General features: G+C 42.7%; 1 protein-coding gene across 12 annotated transcripts in view; it reads right to left on the reverse strand.

Annotated features, from left to right (window-relative positions):
• Nucleotides 1-22,690, reverse strand: part of MARK1 (microtubule affinity regulating kinase 1) — a 71,745-nt gene extending 49,055 nt beyond the window's left edge. For 2 of the 12 annotated variants that reach the window (XM_088666670.1, XM_035111375.3), the window contains exon 1: nt 22,092-22,690. In XM_088666670.1, coding sequence (XP_088522796.1) covers nt 22,092-22,142 — 51 coding nt within the window. In that variant the 5' untranslated portion in view covers nt 22,143-22,690. Of the gene's footprint in view, nt 1-170; nt 729-14,003; nt 14,080-15,424; nt 15,555-19,220; nt 19,354-22,091 lie in introns of those variants that run through there. The other 10 variants (XM_088666676.1, XM_088666674.1, XM_088666668.1 and 7 more) reach the window with 9 other exon arrangements.
• Between the last annotated feature and the right edge of the window lie 398 nt (nt 22,691-23,088).

Genomic DNA, 23,088 nt, shown 5'->3' on the forward strand with positions numbered 1-23,088 from the left:
CATGCAATGGTACGTACGTGAGGAATCCTATTTTGATTGCCCTGGGCTAAAAAAATGAGATTGAGAAAACTCAGCACCAGGTCCTCTGCTATCCATGATTTAAAATCAGACTAAGCAAAGTCTGCTTACAAGGTTAGCTTTAACCACATATAATTTCATTACAGTCGTACCTTCCGGAACGGATTCCGTTCAACTTCCAAAATGTTTGGAAACCAAAGCATGGCTTCTGATTGGCTGCAGGAAGCTCCTGCAGCCAATCAGAAGTTGCGGACGCCCCGTCAGATGTTCGGCTTCCAAAAATAGTTCACAAACCAGAACGGTCACTTCCGGGTTTGCAGTGTTCAGGAGCCAAAACGTTTGAGAACTAAGCTGCTTGAAAACCAAGGTTCTTCTTCTTCTTCTTCTTTGGCGATCACTCGTAGCAGAGTAAGATTGTCTTCCATAAACACGGTTTTAACAATGGGTCCGTAAGTGACTGTGGAGGCCAATTCTGGATCCACACGTCCTTCCACAGTAGGGACATTGGTTTCCAGGCGGGAGTTGATCACGGTGTGGATTTGCCAAGCATGCCTTCCTCTTAGCAGGTTTCTCCCTTGCGTCCTGAGATCGAGTTTCTTCAAAGCCCATGACACCTTTGGTAAAGGCTGTTCTCCAACTGGAGCGCTCACAGACCAGTGTTTCCCAGTTGTCCGACCGTACTGTTGCAATGCTTAAACAGTGGTTAAGATCTAGGGGGGAATTCACACGCAAGAGGGGAGAGGTTGGGGAAAGAGGACATTACCACAATCTACTCCTAGTGTGATAGCCACCATCTTGAAAGTGGACTTCCAATTGCACAATGCTACTTCCCCTTTCTCCACTCCTCCTGCCGTCCTCATGGAGGACTGTAAAGAGGAAGAGTGGGAGTCCTATTGCATGCACAAGCAGAAGTTTGCTCCATTTGTAGATGGACACAACTGAATACCAACCATTATGTGTGTACTGCCCAGTAAGTCAGACAATCTTCATTTAACATTTACTAAAAGGTGAAAATACTTTGATCACATTGTAAAAGATATTTTGATGGTTGTTAATACTCAAAACATAGTACACTCCATGTCTTCGAAGTCCTGTTTTTCTGGCTGTTCTTATCATTTACAAGTATAAGATTAATATAAATGCTGTATTATATCCAATGTCACACAAGTAGATTTTGCAGGTGAGGATTTCAACCAAAATGGGCAACAATCATTTCAATTGTGCCCATCTATGTGTGGAATAGATTTTGATCATGTAATGAGATTCTCCCTTCCTTGCTCCCCTACTGTGGCCCTTTTGCTCACATCCCAAACTGTTTCAGAGGTTTGGGACACATGGAGAAACACAGCTGACTATTGTCTGTTACGGTCAAAATCACCACCTACAAAATAGCAGCTCTCTCAGTGGCATCCCAGTCTTATGTTACACTTTCATTCACAAAGCTAATGTTAATTTAAACAAGTCAATTTCGCCACTTTAAAGTTCAATCACAAAATAGATTTCTATCCTCTGTATCTTCTATGTGAAAACACAGCCATTGTGACTACAATCCGATTTCAAGTTTCCTGGTAGTAAGCCCACTGAAATAAGTAGGCTTACTTTTGAGTAGACATGTATAAGATTGTACTTTGAGGCAACTGCAGCTGAGATAATTTCATATTCAACCTAAGTCATCAGACAGTTTATAGCACAGAATAAACGACCTAATAAAGTGATGTCTGACAAGTTTCACCCAAGCAAGAAGGGAATTCAGGAAGTTCATCAGGAAAAAGGCACTCAGTCAAAATATACATTTGGTATGATGCAATGGAAAGAGCTTGATTTTATTTTTTTTGAAGACCTGAATAACTCCTGCTAAATTAAAGGTGTCAGACTGGGATCATGATTTGGAATGCCACTAGAAGAGAATTAAATTTGGTTTTAAACATTGTGTGTGTGTGTGTGTGTGTGTGTGTGAGAGAGAGAGAGAGAGAGAGAGAGAGAGAGAGAGAGAGAGAGAGAGAGAGAGAGTCTCAGTTTTAATTCCAAAAACAATACCACAACCCACCCCCCAAAAGGAGAACTGTTTTGTCCCTTATTTGTCTGCAAGGATGTGGGAACTGGGAATAGCGATTGCTGCTTATACAGTTAAAGTGCGTGAGTCATGAAATTTCCTAATTTGGAAAAACTTAAGCTTGTTTTATTGTGTAGGAGGACAGGAGAATAAAATGAGGATCTCTTTGGCAGACTGCTCAACGCTAGTACAGCACAAACTGGAAGTCTCCTTACTCTTACCCTTAAAGTTACTCAAAAGGCAAAAAAATTGTACTGATATGTACTGTAATTCAAATACAGCCGTACCTCGGGTTGCGAACACCTCGGGTTACGAACTGCGCAAACCTGGAAGTATTTTAGCGCCGCACGCATTTGCGCATGCACAAAGCGCGAAAATAGCACTTTGCGCATGCGCAAAATGGCATTTTCGGGTTACGAACTTTTCGGGTTACGAACTGCGACCCGGAACGGATCGTGTTCGTAACCCGAGGTACCACTGTATTCTATGTGAAGGCAGGCTTTAAGTAACTGGCAGTAAAATAACACTGTCATTCTGATACCATGGTCTTTCCCATGGAGAAATGAGCTTTCACCTCACTGAAAACTTCAGATAATATACCTACTCAAAAACAACTTTTCAAAGTTGGATATGGTCATAGTGCACAGTATATTCAATATACTGATGAATCACTTAGTTTAGAGGTGTTGCACTGAAGAACCCACCTGAAAACCTCCACTGCTAAAAGCCACAAAGATCACAAAGTGAAAGCCTTCACACTGAATACCAGTCACATCTGGTACTTAATGGTACTATATCAACAAAAGCCTCCAAATAATTTGAGAATATATTCTAAAAAAGATGAAGTTTGATTTACACAGAAGCAATCCACCAAAACCAGTGTTTGGAACCACTGGGAGGTTCTAGATAACTTTAGGGAGTTAGGACTAAGGCAAGACTTTACTGTGTAACTTGTTACGGTAAATACCAATCATTATGATAGCCATAAAGCAGGCATGTCCAAAGTCCGTTTCAGGGGCCTAATTCAGCCCACCGGTCAGTTTAATCCGGCGCCCATGGCAGTTTATTTCCTGGGGTAAAATCCTAAAAAAAACAACAACAACTTTGGTTGGCCCTCACAGCCCTTCACTTCATCAAATCTGGCCCTCTTTGAAAAAAGTTTGGGACACCACTGCAACAGGTATGCTCCCCACCACACACACATGCAAGCAAGCAAGCAAGCAAGCAAGCAAGCAAGCAAGCAAGCAAGCAAGCAAGCAGGACAACAGTGTCCCTCTGTGCACCACTGCAAAGCCTTTGTCAGTGGAACCTGAGCCAGCTAGCAGCAAATAGGGTGGGACAGGCTTTTTCCTCACCACTATATACTATGGTACCCCAAACTACAATGCTTCATTATTCCCAAAGGGCTGAATATCATCAGATTCTGTATATGCAAGAAAGTGCCACACATGGGAACACCACTTGCATGCAGCTTAAAACTTGCCACTGGCAACTGTGGTTGCAACTGTGGTTTCTTCAGCAGGAAGTAGATTCTTCAGGTCAAAGTTGTTGAGCTTTTGGGGGGAAGCCAGTGATCTACCAATGATCTACCACAGACATCCAGTGATCTACCAACAGGATACTTTAATGCTGTGTACAAACCTGGAAAAATGTCAATTAAATGTAGGTTGTTACATAAACACCACTGTTGCATGCTTTAAAAACTAATGATCTAATTATATTGTTGTTGTATATGGTAGACCCAGCTGGCTAGCTCCTGCACAGACCCTGACAGAACCAAAGCCAGCAGGATTCCAAAACTCTGGAGGATTTGCTGACTGAATATAATAGAATCAAAGCATTGCTTACAGCCCAGCGGCATAAGTAGATGGTCCTAGACAATTGTCAGGATACTCATTAGGCTCTGGTTGAATTGGCTTCCCTTGCACACAGAGAGATGAAGCCAGCTGAACTGGAAATGTGCCACCAGCACTCAACCTAGGCCTGACCCGTAGGTTACCAGTAGTTTTATGTCAACTGCTATTTTACAGCTGCTCCCACCCTGCTCAGCTAGAATTAATACCATGGATGCCAATACTGTACAGTTTTGCTCAAGAGGTCATCTCATTCAAGCATGTTCACCTGGGTATCGGAGAACTTTGCTTCTGCTGGTACCATAAACATACTGGTGATGGAAACGCCTTGCTGATTAGGGCAAAGCCGGTATGCAAGCTTACTGTCAGCCTCCTCACCACACCACCCCTCCCTCCTAGGTAGTAATCAACATTGATGCACCATCAGGAAAACTGGCATGCTGTAGTGGCTCTGCCCTGCCTGGCATGCAACTTCTGGCTCCTTCATACTCAGCAGCAACAGCAGCCATGAATACTGCTGTCTTGTCACTTTCGCTCCTCTACTTTGGAGGAAGGAAAGAAACTTGGAAGTGCAATTGTCATGATTCTTTCATATGACTCTGCTGACAGCATAGAAAGTTAACTAGTCCTTGGAACCCTATCTCATAACAAAACCAGGGAAGAAGAGGGGGCTTGTGCACCTGCAACCCAATGAATCAGACTGTGATGCCCTCATCACATTGTCCTCTCCCGCAAGCCATAGGAAATTGATACAATGGACCGGCTATATACAATAGGCTTTCCCATCAGAACACAGGACAATCTAAGCTTCCGGATTTTAATGGACTTAAATAATTGATGAACACTTCTACAATAACTGCGACTACTTCAGAACATTTTAGCTTTATGTGGATCATGTTGCATGTTTTATGATGCAATTAAAATAGGAGAAACCAGAAAAGCACATGTGTGTTTGAACTTGGGTTATGACAAGATACCCTTGCTGCACAATTAAGATTTATATCAATACACTAAAATCTTGCATTTGAATTCACATCCTAACTTTGACCCTGGTTTTAATCTGATGCACTTCAGTTTTGACACAATATAACAGATTTCCGTCTTTGTAAACAAATATGCACAACATGTTGTTTCCATATAACTTTTTTATGATGCAAGTCAAAACAGACCATGTATACTTGCTCTTCACAATGAAAGGATAAAAAAGCAGCTGAAATTACACTGCCTACTGTAATGGAAGGGGGACCTTTTACTTTGTTCCTTCCACAACTGCCTGTCTAGGTAGGTCAACCATGCAAGGGAACCTCAGATAGGCTGCCACCATATTCCCTCTACTCCAAATGGAAGGGAGACCAGCAGGTAAAAGGCAAACACTTATGAGGGTTAACAAAGGGAGCATTCAGCTTATTTGGACTTTGCAGTAGCCAAAGTTAGCTTGCTTTTCTCCATCAAACCCCACTTATATTGCAAGTGGAATGGACTAAATGGTCTAGGCATGTAAAGGGAAAATCTCTTTCAGTCTGGCAGAAATGCAGACAAGTCCCAAACAGCCAGTTTTATGAAGTTTATTAAGAATAAAAAGCAAGAGGACAAATGGAAAGAGGCAGAATGTGTTTCAGTAAAGAGTTCAAGAAAGTAAAGGGTTTAGTAGTTCAAGTCTATCTTATAGCAGCTACTTACAAACAGGCTTTGAGTCATCTCCTGTGTAGTGGATAAACATTGACAGTCAGCTGGAAGAAGAGGGAGACTGAAAAATAGGCAACAGTCCATTTTCAACCATTGACCCATATGGACATTGATTTGAGTACTGCATAGTTAGCCACTCACAAGGCAAGTTAGGGACAGGGCTTGACACCTTTTGGAAAGTGGTAGATGGGCTATGTGGATTTGTCATCTCTGTCACAACTTAACCTATTCTGCAGTTTGTGTATTAAACAGAGCCTGAAGGGAGTTATGACTTGCCCACTTGCAGATGATGGCGGTCTAGATAGAGACTGGGTGATCTTAAAGTGACAGGCTGCCACAAGGAAAGGTCTGTGTTAGACCTACAACTGCAGGTGGTCAGCCTAAAACAGGCATCCCCAAACTTTGGCCCTCCAGATGTTTTGGACTACAATTCCCATCTTCCCTGACCACTGGTCCTGCTAGCTAGGGATCATGGGAGTTGTAGGCCAAAACATCTGGAGGGCCGCAGTTTGGGGATGCCTGGCCTAAAAACAGGAATCTAGTTATTTACTGATCCTTCCTATGATTTTATGCACTATAAAGCAAGGAATCTATTCAACCTGAAGGGTAGAATTTCAATTCAAAACAATGGCACAAGGGAAAAATATGACAACTCAAGCTTACCTGATAAGCATAAATCTTTCTAAAATGGAACAGGAGACTTGAATGCCATAAAGTTAATGATGCAATTCACTCTTAAAAACAAAACCCATTGTTGTTCTCTCTCCTAGACAAAGGAGAGGATGGCAATGCATCCCATAAAAAGGTAAAGGTACCCCTGACCATTAGGTCCAGTCGCGGACTCTGGGGTTGCACGCTCATCTCGCTCTCTAGGCCGAGGGAACCGGCGTTTGTCCACAGACAGCTTCCAGGTCATGTGGCCAGCATGACTAAGTCTCTTCTGGCGAACCAGAGTAGCGCACGGAAACTCTGTTTACCTTCCTGCCGGAGCGGTACCTATTTATCTACTTGCACATTGACGTGCTTTCAAACTGCTAGGTGGGCAGGAGCTGGGACCGAGCAATGGGAGCTCACCCCGTCACGGGGATCCGAACCGCTGACCTTCTGATCGGCAAGCCCTAGGCTCATCTCATATCAGTGTATAAATATGTACTTTATGCAGCAGGGAGAGGGTGATTATGTCTGCCATCAGTTGCTTCCTCCTGCTTCAGGAGTCTTCATAAGGAAGCTGCTGACAGAACAACTGTGAAAGTGTCTTTTCAGTCTAGATGTAAAAGGGGGGAATTACTAGTTACTGTACTACTTACTGCAATTAGTTCTAGGAGTATTCGTAGTTATAAACTAGCCTTTTTGTAAGCTTTGTGCATACTTAATTTTATTTGATATACAGTATTTTAAATGAATTGTTAATTATTAAATGTTTAGTGTTGTAGTGATATAATTTTAATTATGTATTATGGATACTGTATTATTGTTAGCTTTATTTTTTTGTAAATCACTTTTGAGCACAAATCGGGGGAAATGTGGTATGTAAGTAAATTATGACTACATTAAAAACAATTAGGCATGATCAAGAAAATGCTAGTACTAAATAGGCAGCCTTCACATTTGATCATAGAAATCCTATCCTGAAAGATCCATAGCTTACGTTTCACTTAATTAGAAACAGTGGGGGATAGTTCTTACCAGTAGGACAGAGTATCCTTCTCCCAAACGAATGTGAAAATAGCTGCTAGTATAACTTAACACTGTCAGTATTAAACATAATTGATTCTATAATACAGCTTTGGCATAATAGTGGAGAGAACCAATATTTACCCCAACCCATTGTTGGCAATCAACCAGCCCACGATAGGCCAGCCTATTCAATCCAAGCTATAATGTATCACAAAACCACCAAGTAGGGGCAGTACAGAAAAGTGTTTGTATGAGTAACTATTTCCAGATGGCTTTATCAAGCAAGATAGTCTGCCACAGGTTACAGGAGAAGGTAAAATTATTCACTTCTGTAATAAGATATTTATTAAGGAAATCAGATGCTTATTTGTTTTCAGTTTTGTTTTCAGTCAATTCCACTGAATTAACCAAAGTTTACAAAACAAAACAAAAAACCCAAAGTGTGGTTGAGGGGGGAATACTTGGCTAAATGAGTGTGTCTTCAGGAGCCACTAGAAGGCAAACACCGATGGGCCATCTTGTATTTCAGAAAGGAGGGCATTCCACAACACTGGTGCCACCAGTGAAAAAGCCTGACTCCATGGAGATAACCATCAGACCATGGCAAAACTGACTTGGGCTCCATTAGCTGATTATAGTGGTCTTACTGGGTAGTGAAGAGAAACACAGTTTGTCAAGTAACCTGGTCTGTAGCTACTTAGTGCTTTGTATGTAAGTAGCAGAATGCAAGTACTGTATGGTGATCAGCTGTACCACTACTATAATCCTACATACATGCAGGATTGTGCCATGGGGGTTCCATGCCCCCCCCAAGGCCTTTAATAAAACATGCAAGTTTCTCCACCAGCTTCTGTGCCATAGTACAGCTTTGGTAGGTGACCACAGTGTCTTTTGTGCCTGGTAAAAACATTTATGTTTAGGGAAGCCTATCCAAGCTTTTATATGTTTTATTCTGTTAAGCTTCCTGTTGATTATAGATTTTTTAAAAAATGTTTCCAATACTGATTTTTAAGTGTGGTTTTTTTTTACTGATAATTTCATTGTTTGCTCTTTTTGTAAACCACTTTGAGGTATATAAATATTGTGAAATAAATAAGTAAAAATGACTACTGCTCACACAGCACTAATGACCCAAAATACTGCATAGGTAGGTACGAGATGGGGAAAGTTATTTTAGCAGTCAAGTGCTTCATCACACAGTGAACTGCTGCTGTAGCAACAACTCAGATTATCATGATGACAATGTCTTTAGAACAGGCATGTTTGTGCATGGTTGTCTGTCCAGAAAATACAGCTGCCTACAGTACTTTGTTAAGATACATTCCTGTGAATAATAATTAGGGCCAGTCCTACTACCATCAGGAAGAGTCATGAAAATTGCCGCCTATTGTATGTATTAGATCATTTTACTACGACAGAGAAACAGCACTTGTGTGGTTTTCTCTCTCAGGTGCCAAATAAACTTGACTTTGGGTACTATGTACCTTGACATCGGTTGAGGAATGCCATTTGCTGCTCCACCCCAGGCAGAAAAACTTATTAGGCCAACTCTGATTATACTAGAAACTTGCAAGTAAAAACCAAAACCAAAAAGAAGCTGAAATATGTCTCAGGCTCTCAATAAGCCAGAGCAACAACATTTCATCTTGGGGAAGCCATTCTGAAAACACATATTCAACAGAAACATAGGTTTTGAAGGGCAAGGGGTTCTACTGTAGTTTTTGATGAGTATTTGCTTATTAAGTTGTAAAGAGTTGAATTAGAGTAGACTAGTGAAGTTGGCTCTTTGCTCCTTCACTGTCAAATCAAGGACACATTCACTTGCATTAAATCCTCTACCTCTTATGTACAGCAGATTTTTAAAACGTTCACTCCATAGGTAACTGCCCATATGCATTGATTAGTTGAGTCTGTTGCACTTAGTATACCATCAATAGTATCCAGTAGTCTGGAGCAAAGCTCTTATTAATCTATTCACCAGAAATTGCAATCTCTACAATACAAAACTTTAAATATATAGTAGAAAATATGTAGAAATGATTTGGTAGAAGCATCCTTAAAAATGTTGATCATGGGGTTCATGTTATGATCTAAGTAAAAATGGCCCCAAGATTAACAATAGCGTAATGGCACATGATCTAAGAAAAGAAAAGAAAAAGTCTTAGATTCAACAACTGTCTTTAAGTAATTGGAGCCAGGGCTATTTTTAGTCACTGGCAGACAGACATACAGAGGAAACAAAGAAATAGGTTATCAGCAATATTCTAACTGGTAAATGATACCAATAAGTTAAATAATACAGGCAAACAACCCTGCCAGAAATAAATAAATAAATAAATAAATAAATAAATAAATAAATAAAATTTTGAAAAAATCTGTCAAAGAGTGTGGCAAGTCAATAAAGATAGACAGACCAGTTTGGTCAGCTGGGTACCTTTTCAGATCCACCAAATCCCAAGGATACCACTGATTTGTACTGCAAAATAGCAAAACACCTGTTAGCTCTGAGGTTTTTATTTTTGTTTTATTTCAAGCATTATAAGCTGCCTTTCTAGATATTATCCTCCCAAGAAAGCAAACACTATTACAACACAACATCCAATACAATGGCGGTGTGTGAAAAAACTCCAAAAACTAAAAAAAGGTATGGACACAGTACATTAGGTTGTAAAACAGTATAAAACTTGTAGGTGGTCCTACACTTCTTCATAGCCATAAGGTCCAAGAACTTTTTTTTAACTTTACAGGCAAATGAACCTGCCTTTCTTCCCACTGGTCATAGAAGTACTGGTTCTGGGATTTCATTGTTGCCTGGCCTACCATCATCTTGCATCCAAAATCTCTCTGACTTATCCCCTTTAGATCGATAGAATGTGCACAATCTTCCTCTACAGAAAGGTACATTTTCATGAGATGGATACTAAATGGGGGGAAAATGGTGGTGGGTGCTTTCCTAAGGACCCATCCTTCTTGTCCAAACAAGAAGCTAAAAAGCAGCCAGGAAGTAGCCAGAGTCCTTCTGTTCTCTGCCAGCTGAAAACCTGGGGAGACACAGCAGTCTTTGTTAATTAAGATCCAGTCACACACTTGGATTACACAAGCTTCTTCCCATGAAACAATCAAGTGAAGCTGCTTGTCAAAGGCCTCTACCACTCCCACCATCGCAGGCATCTCTTGCTCAGTTTCCTTAGGATCTTCTTAGATCAATTCATTTTCAAAGGGTCTGTTCATAGCAGGGATACATGCCAGGGATTGCTGATGCACTGCCCCATGTGAGGGAAGAAAACGTAAGTCAAAGAATCTGCAGAGATCTTAGTGCTAGTTTCTAATACATATTTCCCGTGATGGATACAGCAGGCAGCTCAACTGACAATAAGAGAAGGGGGGTGTTCATGTTCAGGAGACTTTAAGAGGCAAATTTTCTAGGTCTTTTCTTCTTTCTTTCCCCTCTGGGCCCTTGACTTCCACACCTAGCAAGCCCTCCAAGAGACAATGGATACCACAACACACAACTGGGTGCTAAGTGGATGAGCTTCCTGCATCAGCATTGCTCGGAGGACTTGTAGCCCTCTGGATGTTGTTGGATTACAACTGTCATCACCTCTGAACACTGGCTGTTCTGGCTGGGGTTGGTGGGAATCAAGAGTCCAACATCATGGGGACTCCCTCCCCCATAGGCGAGTTTCTGCTGCTCTAATTGTGCTAATCTCTGTATTGTTCCACTTTCAGTACACGTGCTGCCAGAGCAAGCACTCTGTTGCTCTACTTGTCTTCCCCGTGTACTTTTTCAACTTTATGTCTGAGGGTGGCTGCTATGTGGTTTTCCCGGTTTTTGCTGACCAGTTCCTATTAGCAGTTTTGAGCCAACACCAATGCCATGGGTGTAGTAGTAGATATTCTTAGCTGCAATCCAGGAGCAAGGGAAGTTTGTAGGTAGGATAGCAACCCTATACTCTATACTCTAGCCAGAATTCTCTGCAGCCTGGTTCACCTCCTCTTTCCAGTCTTTCATAAAGAGACATCAGTCCAGGAATAGTTAAATTTAAGAAAAAGAAGGCCCAATAAATCATAGCATCTGGGTCAGAACACAGTTTTATAGAAGCTGCGGAATGATAACACTTGAAAGGAGGGAGGAAAGTTATTTGATTCATTAGCAATGTGAACTTGTTCCTACTGCTTCTCTACACTGCACATCAAAGGAACAGAGAGACTTCTTTCTTCATAATAAAAAATAAATTCCAAAGCAATAGTTATCATTGTAGGTTTATGAAGATACGTAGATAATTCTCACACATTCAATTTTCATATAATTATGCCCAACCAATATAACTCTCCTGTGTCCCTATCAAGCATGTCTGTGAGGATGGCAGGATTGAGAGAAGGGCCTCTCCTGAATCTCAGAACCGAAGCTGGTTTATATGAGGGAATATGGTCTTTCAGATAGCTTGGACCTAAGCCACAAACGAGCATGACCAATGTCTGCCTTACAGACTAATTCCAGTTAACAGAGCATCCTTCTGTGGTTCCTGGCTAATAATAATAATAATAATTCTACCCCACCCATCTGGTTGGGTTTCCCCAGCTACTCTGGGTGGCTTTCAACAGAACATTAAAAACAGAATAAAATTTCAAACATTAAAAACTTCCCTAAACAGGGCTGCCTTCAGCTGCCAAGAGAAGAAGTGGGAGAAAGTAGCAAACACAAACTCCCCACTCCGTTGAATATCTGGGAAACACAGCATGGTGCTCTGCTGGGTGTTAACTGAGAAGGACCACTGCCATCTCAGGCCACATGCCAAGTTTCCCAAGTTCCTTCTGCCTTATAGAGCGAGTCATCCTTGAGGCAGAAAAAGTCAGATAAGAAGACAGCCTGGTACAGCAACAATCAGACCCAGCTTTCTTCCAGTTAAGGTTGTTTGCAACTCCAGCATTCATCAGTATGTAACTTCCAAGTGGTTGTGGTTGTGTACTCATCATATACCAAAACTAACACAACAAAGCAATTTATTTCCTACTCTCTCACTGAAGGTATTTCTAGGCATATTTCTAACTCCCAATATTCCTAACCAACTTCCTATGCAGATGATAGCAATATAGCCTGCCTCATACCTACAGAATAGTAGCAATTGTTCTAACATATTCTAATGCACAACGCAAAAGCATTTTGTTTCACTTTCAACAATTCAATACTGCTTTGTTCATAAACCATGAAAAAAGTCAATTTTATAAAATGATTTCTTAATTTTCCAGCCTTATCAGAAATGACCTCCAGGTAGTTATTGTGCCTGGAAAGATTGTAAAATCTGAAATTACATTCACCCCTCCTACATATAAACAATAAAAAGACATTGCAGGAGACCAATACGAAGGAAGCAGTCTTATCTCCCAATGGACAAAAAATGCTGCTCTGCAGCTACACACTCGTGTTACAGCAATTTCATTATCAGAAATATCTCACTAGAGAAGGCTCTATCTGCTCTCAATGAAGTAGATTTAACGTGAGAAAAGGATACCCAAAATATCCTAGTAATATCTGTTGAATTACAAAAAGATTTAATCCAGCTTCACAATTCAACCATTACCTGCTACTTCCAACCAGAAAGCATGAAGATAACAAGAGACAACCCAGTTTCACTGCAGATTTCCGAGGGGGGGGGGGATATTTCAGGAATCTCCTGGTTTGGTGCTTGCACATAAATGTCTTAAAGAGAACGGATTCATGTCTCCCCCATAATGTGTAGATGGAAAAAGTGTGAGATGACATCACATTCATGTTTTCCCTGCCCCTACAAGTGGCAGCCAATTAAGCAGACCTGTAAAACACTAACATGATGTCACTGTCACATTTCTACAAACACAAACACACCCCCATACTATACACTGAGAGAGGAGGGATGTCATTTGGTAGTTCCCATACACCCCCATGGCATGTAGCTCAGGACTGAGCATACTTTACAACATATTTCTTTAAGACAAGCCAGCAATAATATTCCTACATATTGCAGATAGGAAGCTGATACAAAGATAATAGCGATAATAGCGATTTCATCTCAAACTCTTAGACACAAAGTTACATCAATTCTTGATGGAGAGGTAAGTTGCTTAGATGCAGCTAAAAGCAAACAGCATATGCTAGTTTATTTTATTTAACAAAATGTATAATCAATATTGATACCCGAAGGAATGAAATCAGGAAATCAGTGTGATTATGCTAAGCATAAGACAAGTATTAAAGTGCTATCTATCTGTTTATTTTGTGTGCTGTATAAAGAGTTGTTCTCATGTTGTACCAAGGAAATTCAAGATCCAACAAGAAAAAGCACATTCTGAACGCAATGAAATGATTTTTTCATTTAATGTTCCATTTATTTATTCTGAGCTCTTATTTAAAGCTTTTCAGAATTTGAACTCCCCACCCACCAAAGTTTTATAAAAGCAAAAAGAGAAATATGAATGCATTCGTAGGACCTGCATAGCATCCAATATGGGCATCCATGCAGAGCACAGAAACTTCACCACTGAATATAGTAGAGGCTGATACCCAGAAATATAGCACAACAAAGAAGAGAAGGCCAGCAATTATAGGCTCTGACTGGACTACTGGATTCTGCAAGGCCACAAGCAAGAGGGAGGTATGAGTTATAGGCAAAGAACCAACAGCACAATTTCTCCTGCTTTCTCCTTTCCATGAGCCACAGAAAATATTGGCTTTATACAAGCATGTATCTTGAGCACGCAGTTCCATTCTTCTTCTCTTCCACCTTGAGCACTCAGGACCATTTCTGTCACAACCTAGAATCAAAGGAATTCCTATCACTACCTTTACCTGCTCATTCACTGAGATCAGCTGCCAAAGTTCTCCTCTGGGTATGCTGCTATGAGCTGAGGCATGTGGCAATTTGGGATAGAATTTTGGCTATGACACTCCATTTTTGGAACTAGAAGCTTGCCTGGCACCCATGATACTATCTACCGAGTGCCAGGCAAAGACCTTTATATCCTCCTAAGATTTTACATTTTGTTTTATGATGGTGTTCCTTCCCGTTTCTTGTATTTTGTTTCTTTCTAAAATTTTGTAAGCCACCATGAAAGCTATTTTTAAAGGCCAGCATGATTTTTTATGATAAATATTTTCCACAACACAGAAACTCTTCCATATGCCTTTGAGGATATCAGTGTCCAGTATGTCTTGACAGCCTAATTCAGCCTCACTCAGATAATGAAATGTATATATGTTTAGATAAATGGCACACTCAAGTGAGTAGCGAGCTGAAACCATTAGCAGTTTAAATTATATGTAATTTGTCGGATAAATACAGGATTGGCATATACCTTCCCAAACCTCAGTTATGTCAGAAGACAAATTAAAGAAGGAATGCTTACTTCCAGAAGGTAGGTTTATAGCATTTTAAAGCATTTTAATTTCTTTCCAGCAAAACAGCAGCTAATCTCATAAGGGGGGAAATGAGTTTAAATAAAAATGAGAAATCTCATTACACACTAATATTTTTAACTTAACATATCCTGAAGCCATCCATCACTGTAGAAGTTTAACAAAAATGCCACAATTTCTCCCATTCTCAAGCGAACTTTTTCACATTCACAGGATCCAATGAAGTCACACAAAATATGTGTGAAAATGGGCCACAACTCTATGGTTAAAGTTCAGCCTTCAAATGAACAGAATGAAACCTGCCCCCCACTCCTCTCATCTGCAACAAACTATATACCGTATGTATTTCTCAATGTCGCTCCAAAAGGGTATGGGAGAATGTGATGCTAACATCTAGTACCAATACCAAGAAGGTCTACCAGGCTTGCATGCTGAGTAAGCTATCTGTGGAAGTGAGTTGTGGGCAACTTACAAACGCCAGAAGCGACGCCTCAATGCCTTCCACATTGTGCTGCCTCAGGAAGATTTTGGGCATCACATGGCAGGACAGAGTCTCAAACAAAGGTATGCTCTTCCAAGCCCACATTCCCAGCATATCTGCACTCCTGTCTCAGCAACATCTATGCTGGCTTGGTCATGGCCAAAGAATAAAAGCTGGCAGGATCCCCAAGGATGTGCTTTACAGGGAGCTGGCTTCAGGAACTAAGCCTGCTGGCAGACCAACTCTCTGCGTTACAAAGATACCTGCAATCGTGGCATGAAGGCTGGCAACGCCAACCCCACCATGTGGGAATCTCTTGAAGACAACTGCGGTGCCTGGAGACAGCCAGTCAGGTCATGCAGTCCATAGCAGTGACCAGAGGAGGAATGACTGCTGGGAGAAGCACAGAGAGGAAGAAATGTCATGGTGCATCTGCCCCAGCTGCAACTAAACATGTATCTCTGTGGTCTCTACAGCCACAGCAGGCGTTGTAACCTTCCAACAGTTTGACTTCACCTGCAAAGGCATACTCATCTATTGTCTCCAGAGACAGACAGATGCCAACACCAAATGTTGTATCCATCACAAAGTGACCTCAATACCCAACACAGATGTCCAGTTGTGTAGACACAACTGAACTCACTGTCAGATATTTCTTCAAATATGGAGTTTCCGGAATTAAATGAGGAATAAAAGGTAGCACAGAAATTAGGAGATTACTCTTAGTCTTCACTCAAATTCAAAATTTCAAGACAAAAAACCTTACCAGATGAGGTTTCCCAACAATCACAAGCTTTATTCAGATAAGCTTTTATCACAAGTATTTTATTGTGTAAAAACAACTTCTTCACTGCAGAAAGGAGCAGGATTCCTGGCCCCAAGCCATCTAACAGTTGTTTCAGAGCAATTTAGTCCGGATCAATTCATTTGGATATCCAGGGGGGAAATGCTATCACCCATCACCAAACCACTCTATCTATTGGCAAACAGCAGTTCTACTTTGAACCTGGAATGCTTAAAAACTAGGCCATATGTTCCTCAAGGCCGTGAAAGAAAATATTTAACAAGAATTGTTTCCCACAACTCCTCTTTTCATATCTGATCCATTATTTCTTACACAGGAGCAAAGTTAGATATTATTAACTTTATAAATATAGCCAACCAACTTTTATTCTACATTTTAACCATACCCAATATTAAACCTTTGTCCTTTCCTCAAAAAAGAGATTTGTTTACTATCCCTACCTGTTTTGACAGCTAACTCCTTTACCAACTGTCTTATATGATGTCATTGAGATGCGCAGATTTGTTTTTCAGTCTAAACTGCTCCCACGTACATCATGTCTATAGCAGAAAAAATATGAGTTTTTTTAAGCTACCATGAAATAATATCCTAGTATAGAGACAAACAACATCCGGAACGAATTAAGTTCTTAACCAGAGGTACCACTGTATGTCAATGCCCTGGCCCACCCCGGCTAAGGAAAGCATGTGTCTGATTGTTAAGTCTTTATTTACAAAAGAAGCACTTACAGCAACTCCTGCAGTGCTCCAGATGCACACATGCCTCTAGTCCAGGCATAGGCAAACTCAGTCCTCCAGAAATTTTGGGACTACAACTCCCATCATCCCTGACCACTGGTCCTGTTAGCTAGGGATGATGGGAGTTGTAGTTCCAAAACATCTGGCGGCCGAGTTTGCCTATGCCTGCTCTAGCCACTAGGCGACTGCCCCCGCAGCAAAAGTGAGCCCCCCTCCGCCTGGCCTGGTTATATACCTTCCTCTGATGGGTTGCACACCAACAATCTGAGACTTCTCCTGTACAGAAGTTGTAGCTGTTCTTCTTGCTTCAAGCTTCTCTTGGTTTTAGGCGGCAGAGGGGTTTTAGGAAACCCATCTGTCATCTGAGCAGCCGCTTTTTCTTCTTCTACCATATCCTGTGTGCCTTCCTCTGTCTTGGACTACCCAGACTCCCCCCCCCCCTGCTCTGGCTCCTGCCTTGCAGGCAACGTCAAACCCCATAAATCGCTGGTCCTCTCCCCTGAGTCACTCCCCTGGTCCTCTGCCCGACACTCTTCAGAGCCCTGCTAGTCCCTGACAATTAACCTTGCTTACAGTAAGACTTTAAATCAAAATTTACATGCTATATATAAATTACATGTACAGTCTCCTGACCATGAAACAATTTAACAAAATATGACGAAGGAGTTTCTAGAGGAATAATGTTCTATTCCGCAATTTGAAGAAATTCAGAAAATTTGGCATAAAACTGTGTATAACAGGTTTGAAAGGACAAGAGGTCCCACTTCTGCTTTAACACCCCCCTGCCCATCATTAATGACATTTCTGATCTTTACAGCTGTCTTGGAACAAACTCCTTTCTGCACCAGCTGGGGCAAAGCAACTCCTTTTGTATAGTGAGTCCACTGCCCTAATGTAGCACTCATAGAATTGGAAGGGACCACAAGGGTCATCTAGTCCCACCCCCTGCAATGTAGGAATCTTTTTGCCCAACATGGGGATCGAAGCCATGACCCTAAGAGTAAGTCTCATGCTCTACTGACTGAGCTATCCCACTTAAAACACTTCAGTGGTTCGTTCCACTGGGACACAAACTCGGTGCAATGTGACCAGGCATTGTTACACTGCCTTCCTCCAGTCCTTTCTGAAGTTGCCTTCCTCTGTGTGTGTCTCCTCAGTGCTTATCCCCCATCATACCTGTACCTCCAATGGGAGAACCCAGAACACATTCAAACCTATTTAGCCCCAACCATGTCATCTGACAAAGTTAATTATTTTATCACTGGCATAAACAGCCACTATTTCTAGTGGTTATTATTCCTTGCCCAAATCCTACTACAATCTCCAGTTCATTAAACATCTTCAACCACTGTGCCTTGCCAGTACTTGCCACTTTGGTTATCATGGAGCAGCAATTGGGTAAACTAGCATATATAGTTATCCTGTGTTAATTAGAGAAGGAGGAGGATCAATTAAATCAAGATTGCAAACATCGTCAGAGAAGATATTCACCACCGAATGCCACTGTCTGTTCTATAACATATCAGAATGCCAACCTTTGCCCTCAAGGGTGCCCTTGATAATAATCTGTACATCTATCTGTCAATGTCTTGGTTGCTCTGAAGCCTGGAAAAACCTTATTTCAACAAAATCCAGAAGTGTATCTGCTGGGGCTCATTCTAACATTACCAAAACAGTGAGGCAGCTGCTTCCCTGTGGCTCCATCTGTGCTGCTCTAGTCATGTCTGTATACAGGAAATTACATGAGATGGATTGCAAAGTGATTGTTCCCTATGCCACTATTGCTTTACCTGGAGGCAGGCAGCACTGCTGCAAGAAACACATTAATAGTTCACCCAATGTGATTTCCTGCCACATAGCTCCAGTAGCTTAAGAGCAGGCCCAGTCTGTGGAAGTAGTTTTATAAAGCAAATCAAAGCACAGAGATGTTTAGGCTTGTTCAATTGAAGTTTCTTTGGAATCCTATAGCCAATTTAAAATGGCTTTCTTGAGTAGTTATACTTAACTGCATTATGGTAACTTGTAGGAACTATAAATAAAGAACCAGGCCTTGTGGAGAGGATATTGAAAAGAGGGAGAAAGTACCGGTAGTTGGTATCCTAGGTTGCCTTAGGGAAAGAATATTGGGAAAGCAAAATAGTATTTGAGGATCACAAGTAAGGATATGATTTGGCAAAAGTTCTTACAACATATATGTGCCAGCAGTACCAGAAGTAGCAATTTGTAGGCATTGAAGTAGTATTTGATTAGTGACCTAAAGCTTTCATGCCAAATGAATGTTCTACAGCTGTTATTATCAAAACAAACAAACAAAACCTGATGTTACTGTAAAGTACTGTTACGCATGTAAACTATCAGCTCAAACTTTGAAGCAATAAAATTCAATTTCTCAAGTACATTATGTCAAAACATGCCGTGTCAAAGCAAAAAACCTATTCCGATTACAGGCTTGATTGAAAATCCAAAATATTACGGTATATTCATCCTAAATACAAACAGCACCTCTTTTGAACTTACACCGATTTTTGCCTCTGGAAGGGGTTCCATTTAAGAGCATTGTGGCTAGAGAAACAATTGTCCTTCATTCTTCCTTGCAGAAGAAACTGCAGTGAGTACAGGCATATGGAAATATTCTCTTCCAGCACACAATTTGATTTGCTCTTATATATCCCCAAACCCATCAGCAAAAAGATCTAGCACAAACGAAAAGTAATACTCAAAAAGAATGCCAAGTTGAAAGAGACAAGAAGTAAAAATGAAGAGAAAATGTACTTCAGGAACAACTGCTTGGCCTATTCAGTAATTCTACCACCTGCTGTCTCACTCTGTGAATATAAGAAAAGGTGGGCGCAGTGGGTAAGACAATCACACTCTTTCTCACTATAGACCTATAATCCGCTCTATACCCAATGTGATAAGGGAATTGCATAAATTGAGTGACTCTATGCCTGCATATTTATCTACTGTAAAAATGAATAGCCTGAGTAGCAAATAATAAAGCAAAACAAATTCAACTCACCCAAGGATTGTCAAGTCACAACCAAGTGATCATGCCTGTTTCCTTAACAGATCCGCCTGCTGTGGGGCAATTTCAGACCCGTTTCTTCCAACAGGCATAATGGGAGGGAGGACAATATTTCCTGGTTGCAACTTGGCAACTACAGCACATTTTTACTCCCTTAAAAATTCATCCAAGGCCTAAATCCCAATGGATCATTGCAGAGTTTAGAAAAGAATGTTAAAAGATTGGGGGGGGGGGTTAGTATCTTCCCAATGAACCTTTCCCTAAAACAATCCTATACATTATACATTCTAATAAAGTTTCACTTCACAGGAGTGTTAGGCAAAGATTTTTTTTTAGAAGCGATAAAAAGATCATTAATTAGAGAGCCTCTTAACATTCTTGATAGCATTGCTAAACATTCTGGCGCCATTAAAAAATGCATTTCAAAAAGCTCATTTAAGGTCAAATTTTACTGGGGTGAATGTCTCTCCTGCACCAATAACTTTCCCACACTAATTACAAGGGGGAAATAAAGACATATTGTTAGCTCTGTATCCTATAAAAATCTTCCAAACATCTCTTCTAGGGGGAGAATTATTGGGGGGGGGTTGATGTATTTACACCAGGCATCCCCAAACTGCGGCCCTCCAGATGTTTTGGCCTACAACTCCCATGATCCCTAGCTAACAGGACCAGTGGTCAGGGATGATGGGAATTGTAGTCCAAAACATCTGGAGGGCCGAAGTTTGGGGATGCCTGATTTACACTATACTGAAATGTACACTTTTTAACTTACATTTAAAAACGCCTTGAATTTATACGATAATCAGATTTATAATATGTTTCAATGCAGTTTCTTTGGACAGCATTTCTTAGTATAGCACCATGGAACTCTGAAGCCACGATTTTCGTAATCTGCCTTTTGTCTCCTTCCTCATGTTGTTGTCAACACACTTTCACCTTAAATCCAACTCTCCAAACCAGAGTATGTGAACAGTGCCTAGGACACTGACACAGTGTCCCCAGGAAAGGATAAACCCTGCTTGCTTAGAAAAGTGAACATTGTCAACAGCGCCAGCAAAGTCAATGGGCCTGTTCACACTGTATCCCGTTTCACATTAACATAGTAAAGTCTGCTTCAATTCAGGCCGTTAGATTACTTCACTACAAATATGTCTTTTCCCTCCCACACACAGTTCACTTCCCATTAATCATGCCTACCAGAAATAGCACGTGCAGACATAAAGCCAGATTTTGCAGTCTAAACCTTCTGTCTCCCTTTGCTACTACCGTAACCATGTGAAATAGGCATTCCAGACATGTTTTCGCTACCCCAAAGCCCCAGCATCTTTCATCCTGGGTTATGTTTGTATTTACAAAACAGAGAGCAATTGGAGGCACTTGCATGCACTGACCCCTGGTCATTACAAAGCTTTCCGTTCTCATTTTCCTGTTCTGTACTGTTCCTATAACAACCTTCCCCTGGAAGAGGATCACCCTGCTTTATAGGAATTTCTCTGGCTGCTATCTTAAGCCTCTCCCCCAACAGTCACTCCACCGGGAGGGAAGCCCACTAGGACAACACCACCAAAAATAAATTAAAAACTAAGGATCTAAGGGAGAAAGACCAGAGCTTTCCCCAAGAACAAAAGGAGCAAAGTTCAGAAGAAGCTTTCGTGCACAGACATCACCAGCAGGGGCGAGGGGCAGGCGGAAGTGAAGGCAGATCCTGCCCTTGCCCCGAGTGATGGATTGACAGAGCAGCCTGGCTTTTGGAGGTCACCGGCCCGGCCCAGGGAAGGATGCAAGCCTGGCAATAGGCAGGGCAGGAAGAAGAGAGTATAGTCAGGGAGGGGAGGCCGGCCCTAATGAGAGGGAAGCCATGTGGAAAGTTTACCTGAAAACATAGATATAACTCTGTGTGAAAACAAGAGAGAGGCTGGCTGCAAACTAGACATGCAAAGAAGACACTTTGCCTGGGCTGGCTTGGGGGTGCCTTGCATAAAGGAAGGAAGGGAAAGGCATGAGGAGAAGAAGAAAGCAGCCCCCGGGTGTGGCATGGGGAGGAGAGAGCGCATCCCACTGAGGCGTGGCTGCAGTGCAGGCAAAGGCGCGCAAGGGGCCACCCGGCGGAGGCCTGGCTGGGCAAGGGAGGAGAGGAAAGGGGCTGCCCCCAGTCCCTGCCTGGTTCCTAAAGTGACCCCAGGAATGCAGGGGGAGGAAAAAGAGAGCTCAAGGTGGTCCCTCACCCACGCGAGACGGGGAAGCCGTGGCCGCCAAGCCCCCTCCTGCTCTCCCTATTCCCCTCAAAAACCCTCCACAAAACCCGCCCGGCCGAGGCCAAGAAGGGCTCTCAAGGCACTGGCGGCGGCGGCGGCACTCACGTTCTCGGTGTCCCGCTCGTTGACGGTGGGCAGCGGCGTGCGGGTGGACATCTTGCGCGGGAGAGGCGCTGCTGCAGAGCCGGCCCGGGCCAAGCTGGGAATGGCCGAGCCCGCAGCCGCCCGCCCTGGACTCGCAGGCCTCTGCGGCGCGGCTCCTCGGAGCGAGGCTGAGACGGCCCGCCTCTAGGCTCCCGGAGCCCCTGCCATGGGTTCTGGGTCGGCCGCCTTCGCCCGCCGCCGCCCCCTGGGCCGGGATTACCGCGGCGGCAGCGGCAGCAGCCTGGCCGGCTCCTCCTCCTCCCGCCGCTGCGCGCTCAGGTGAGTGGCCGGCAGCACTGTGTAGGGGAGCCGGAGCTGTTTCCTCGCCGCATCCGGCGGCGGCGGCTGCTCCTCCTCCTGCTCCGTGTTTTTCTCCTCCTCCTCCCTGAGCTGGGCCCGGCTCGGTCACAGGCCGGAGAAGAGGAGGGGACGCGGCTCGGATTGCGGAGGGGACGGAGCTGCCGGAGCCGGCCGCTTGCAGCGCCGAGAAAACACTAGGGGCGCCTCATCCCGGCTTGCGGAGACGCTCTCGCCTTCATTCATTGACGCCGACGGCACCCAAGTCCACCCCTCCCGCCTTCCCGGGGGTTGTGGTTGCTCCTCCTCCTCGCGCATCCAGGGCAGCTTCACACGCTACGAAATTCCTCCGGGGAAAGAGTTTCCGTCTAAAAGGAAAGAAAAGGAAAGGTTCAGCGCGAGACTCGCGTGTCTGTTGAGGGGCGCCCTCCATCAGCGCCTCACGGGTGAAAATGGGGACGCTGTTGTGCGCTTGTAAGATCCTTATCTGCACCCCAAGAACCCGTGCCTGAGTCCCGTTCCAGTCGCTCTGTTTTGCGTTCTGTCACAGCCTGCCCAGCAATGATTTGCAAGCAAAGAGAACGTGTCTGGTTTTCGCGTTTGTTTTGCTTTTGGCTACTAGCAAAATATACAAAGTTCAGACTGAATCCATCAGCTGCCT

The sequence above is a fragment of the Zootoca vivipara genome, chromosome 3 (assembly GCF_965207765.1).
Source record: "Zootoca vivipara chromosome 3, rZooViv2.hap1.1, whole genome shotgun sequence".
Lineage (NCBI taxonomy): Eukaryota > Metazoa > Chordata > Lepidosauria > Squamata > Lacertidae > Zootoca > Zootoca vivipara.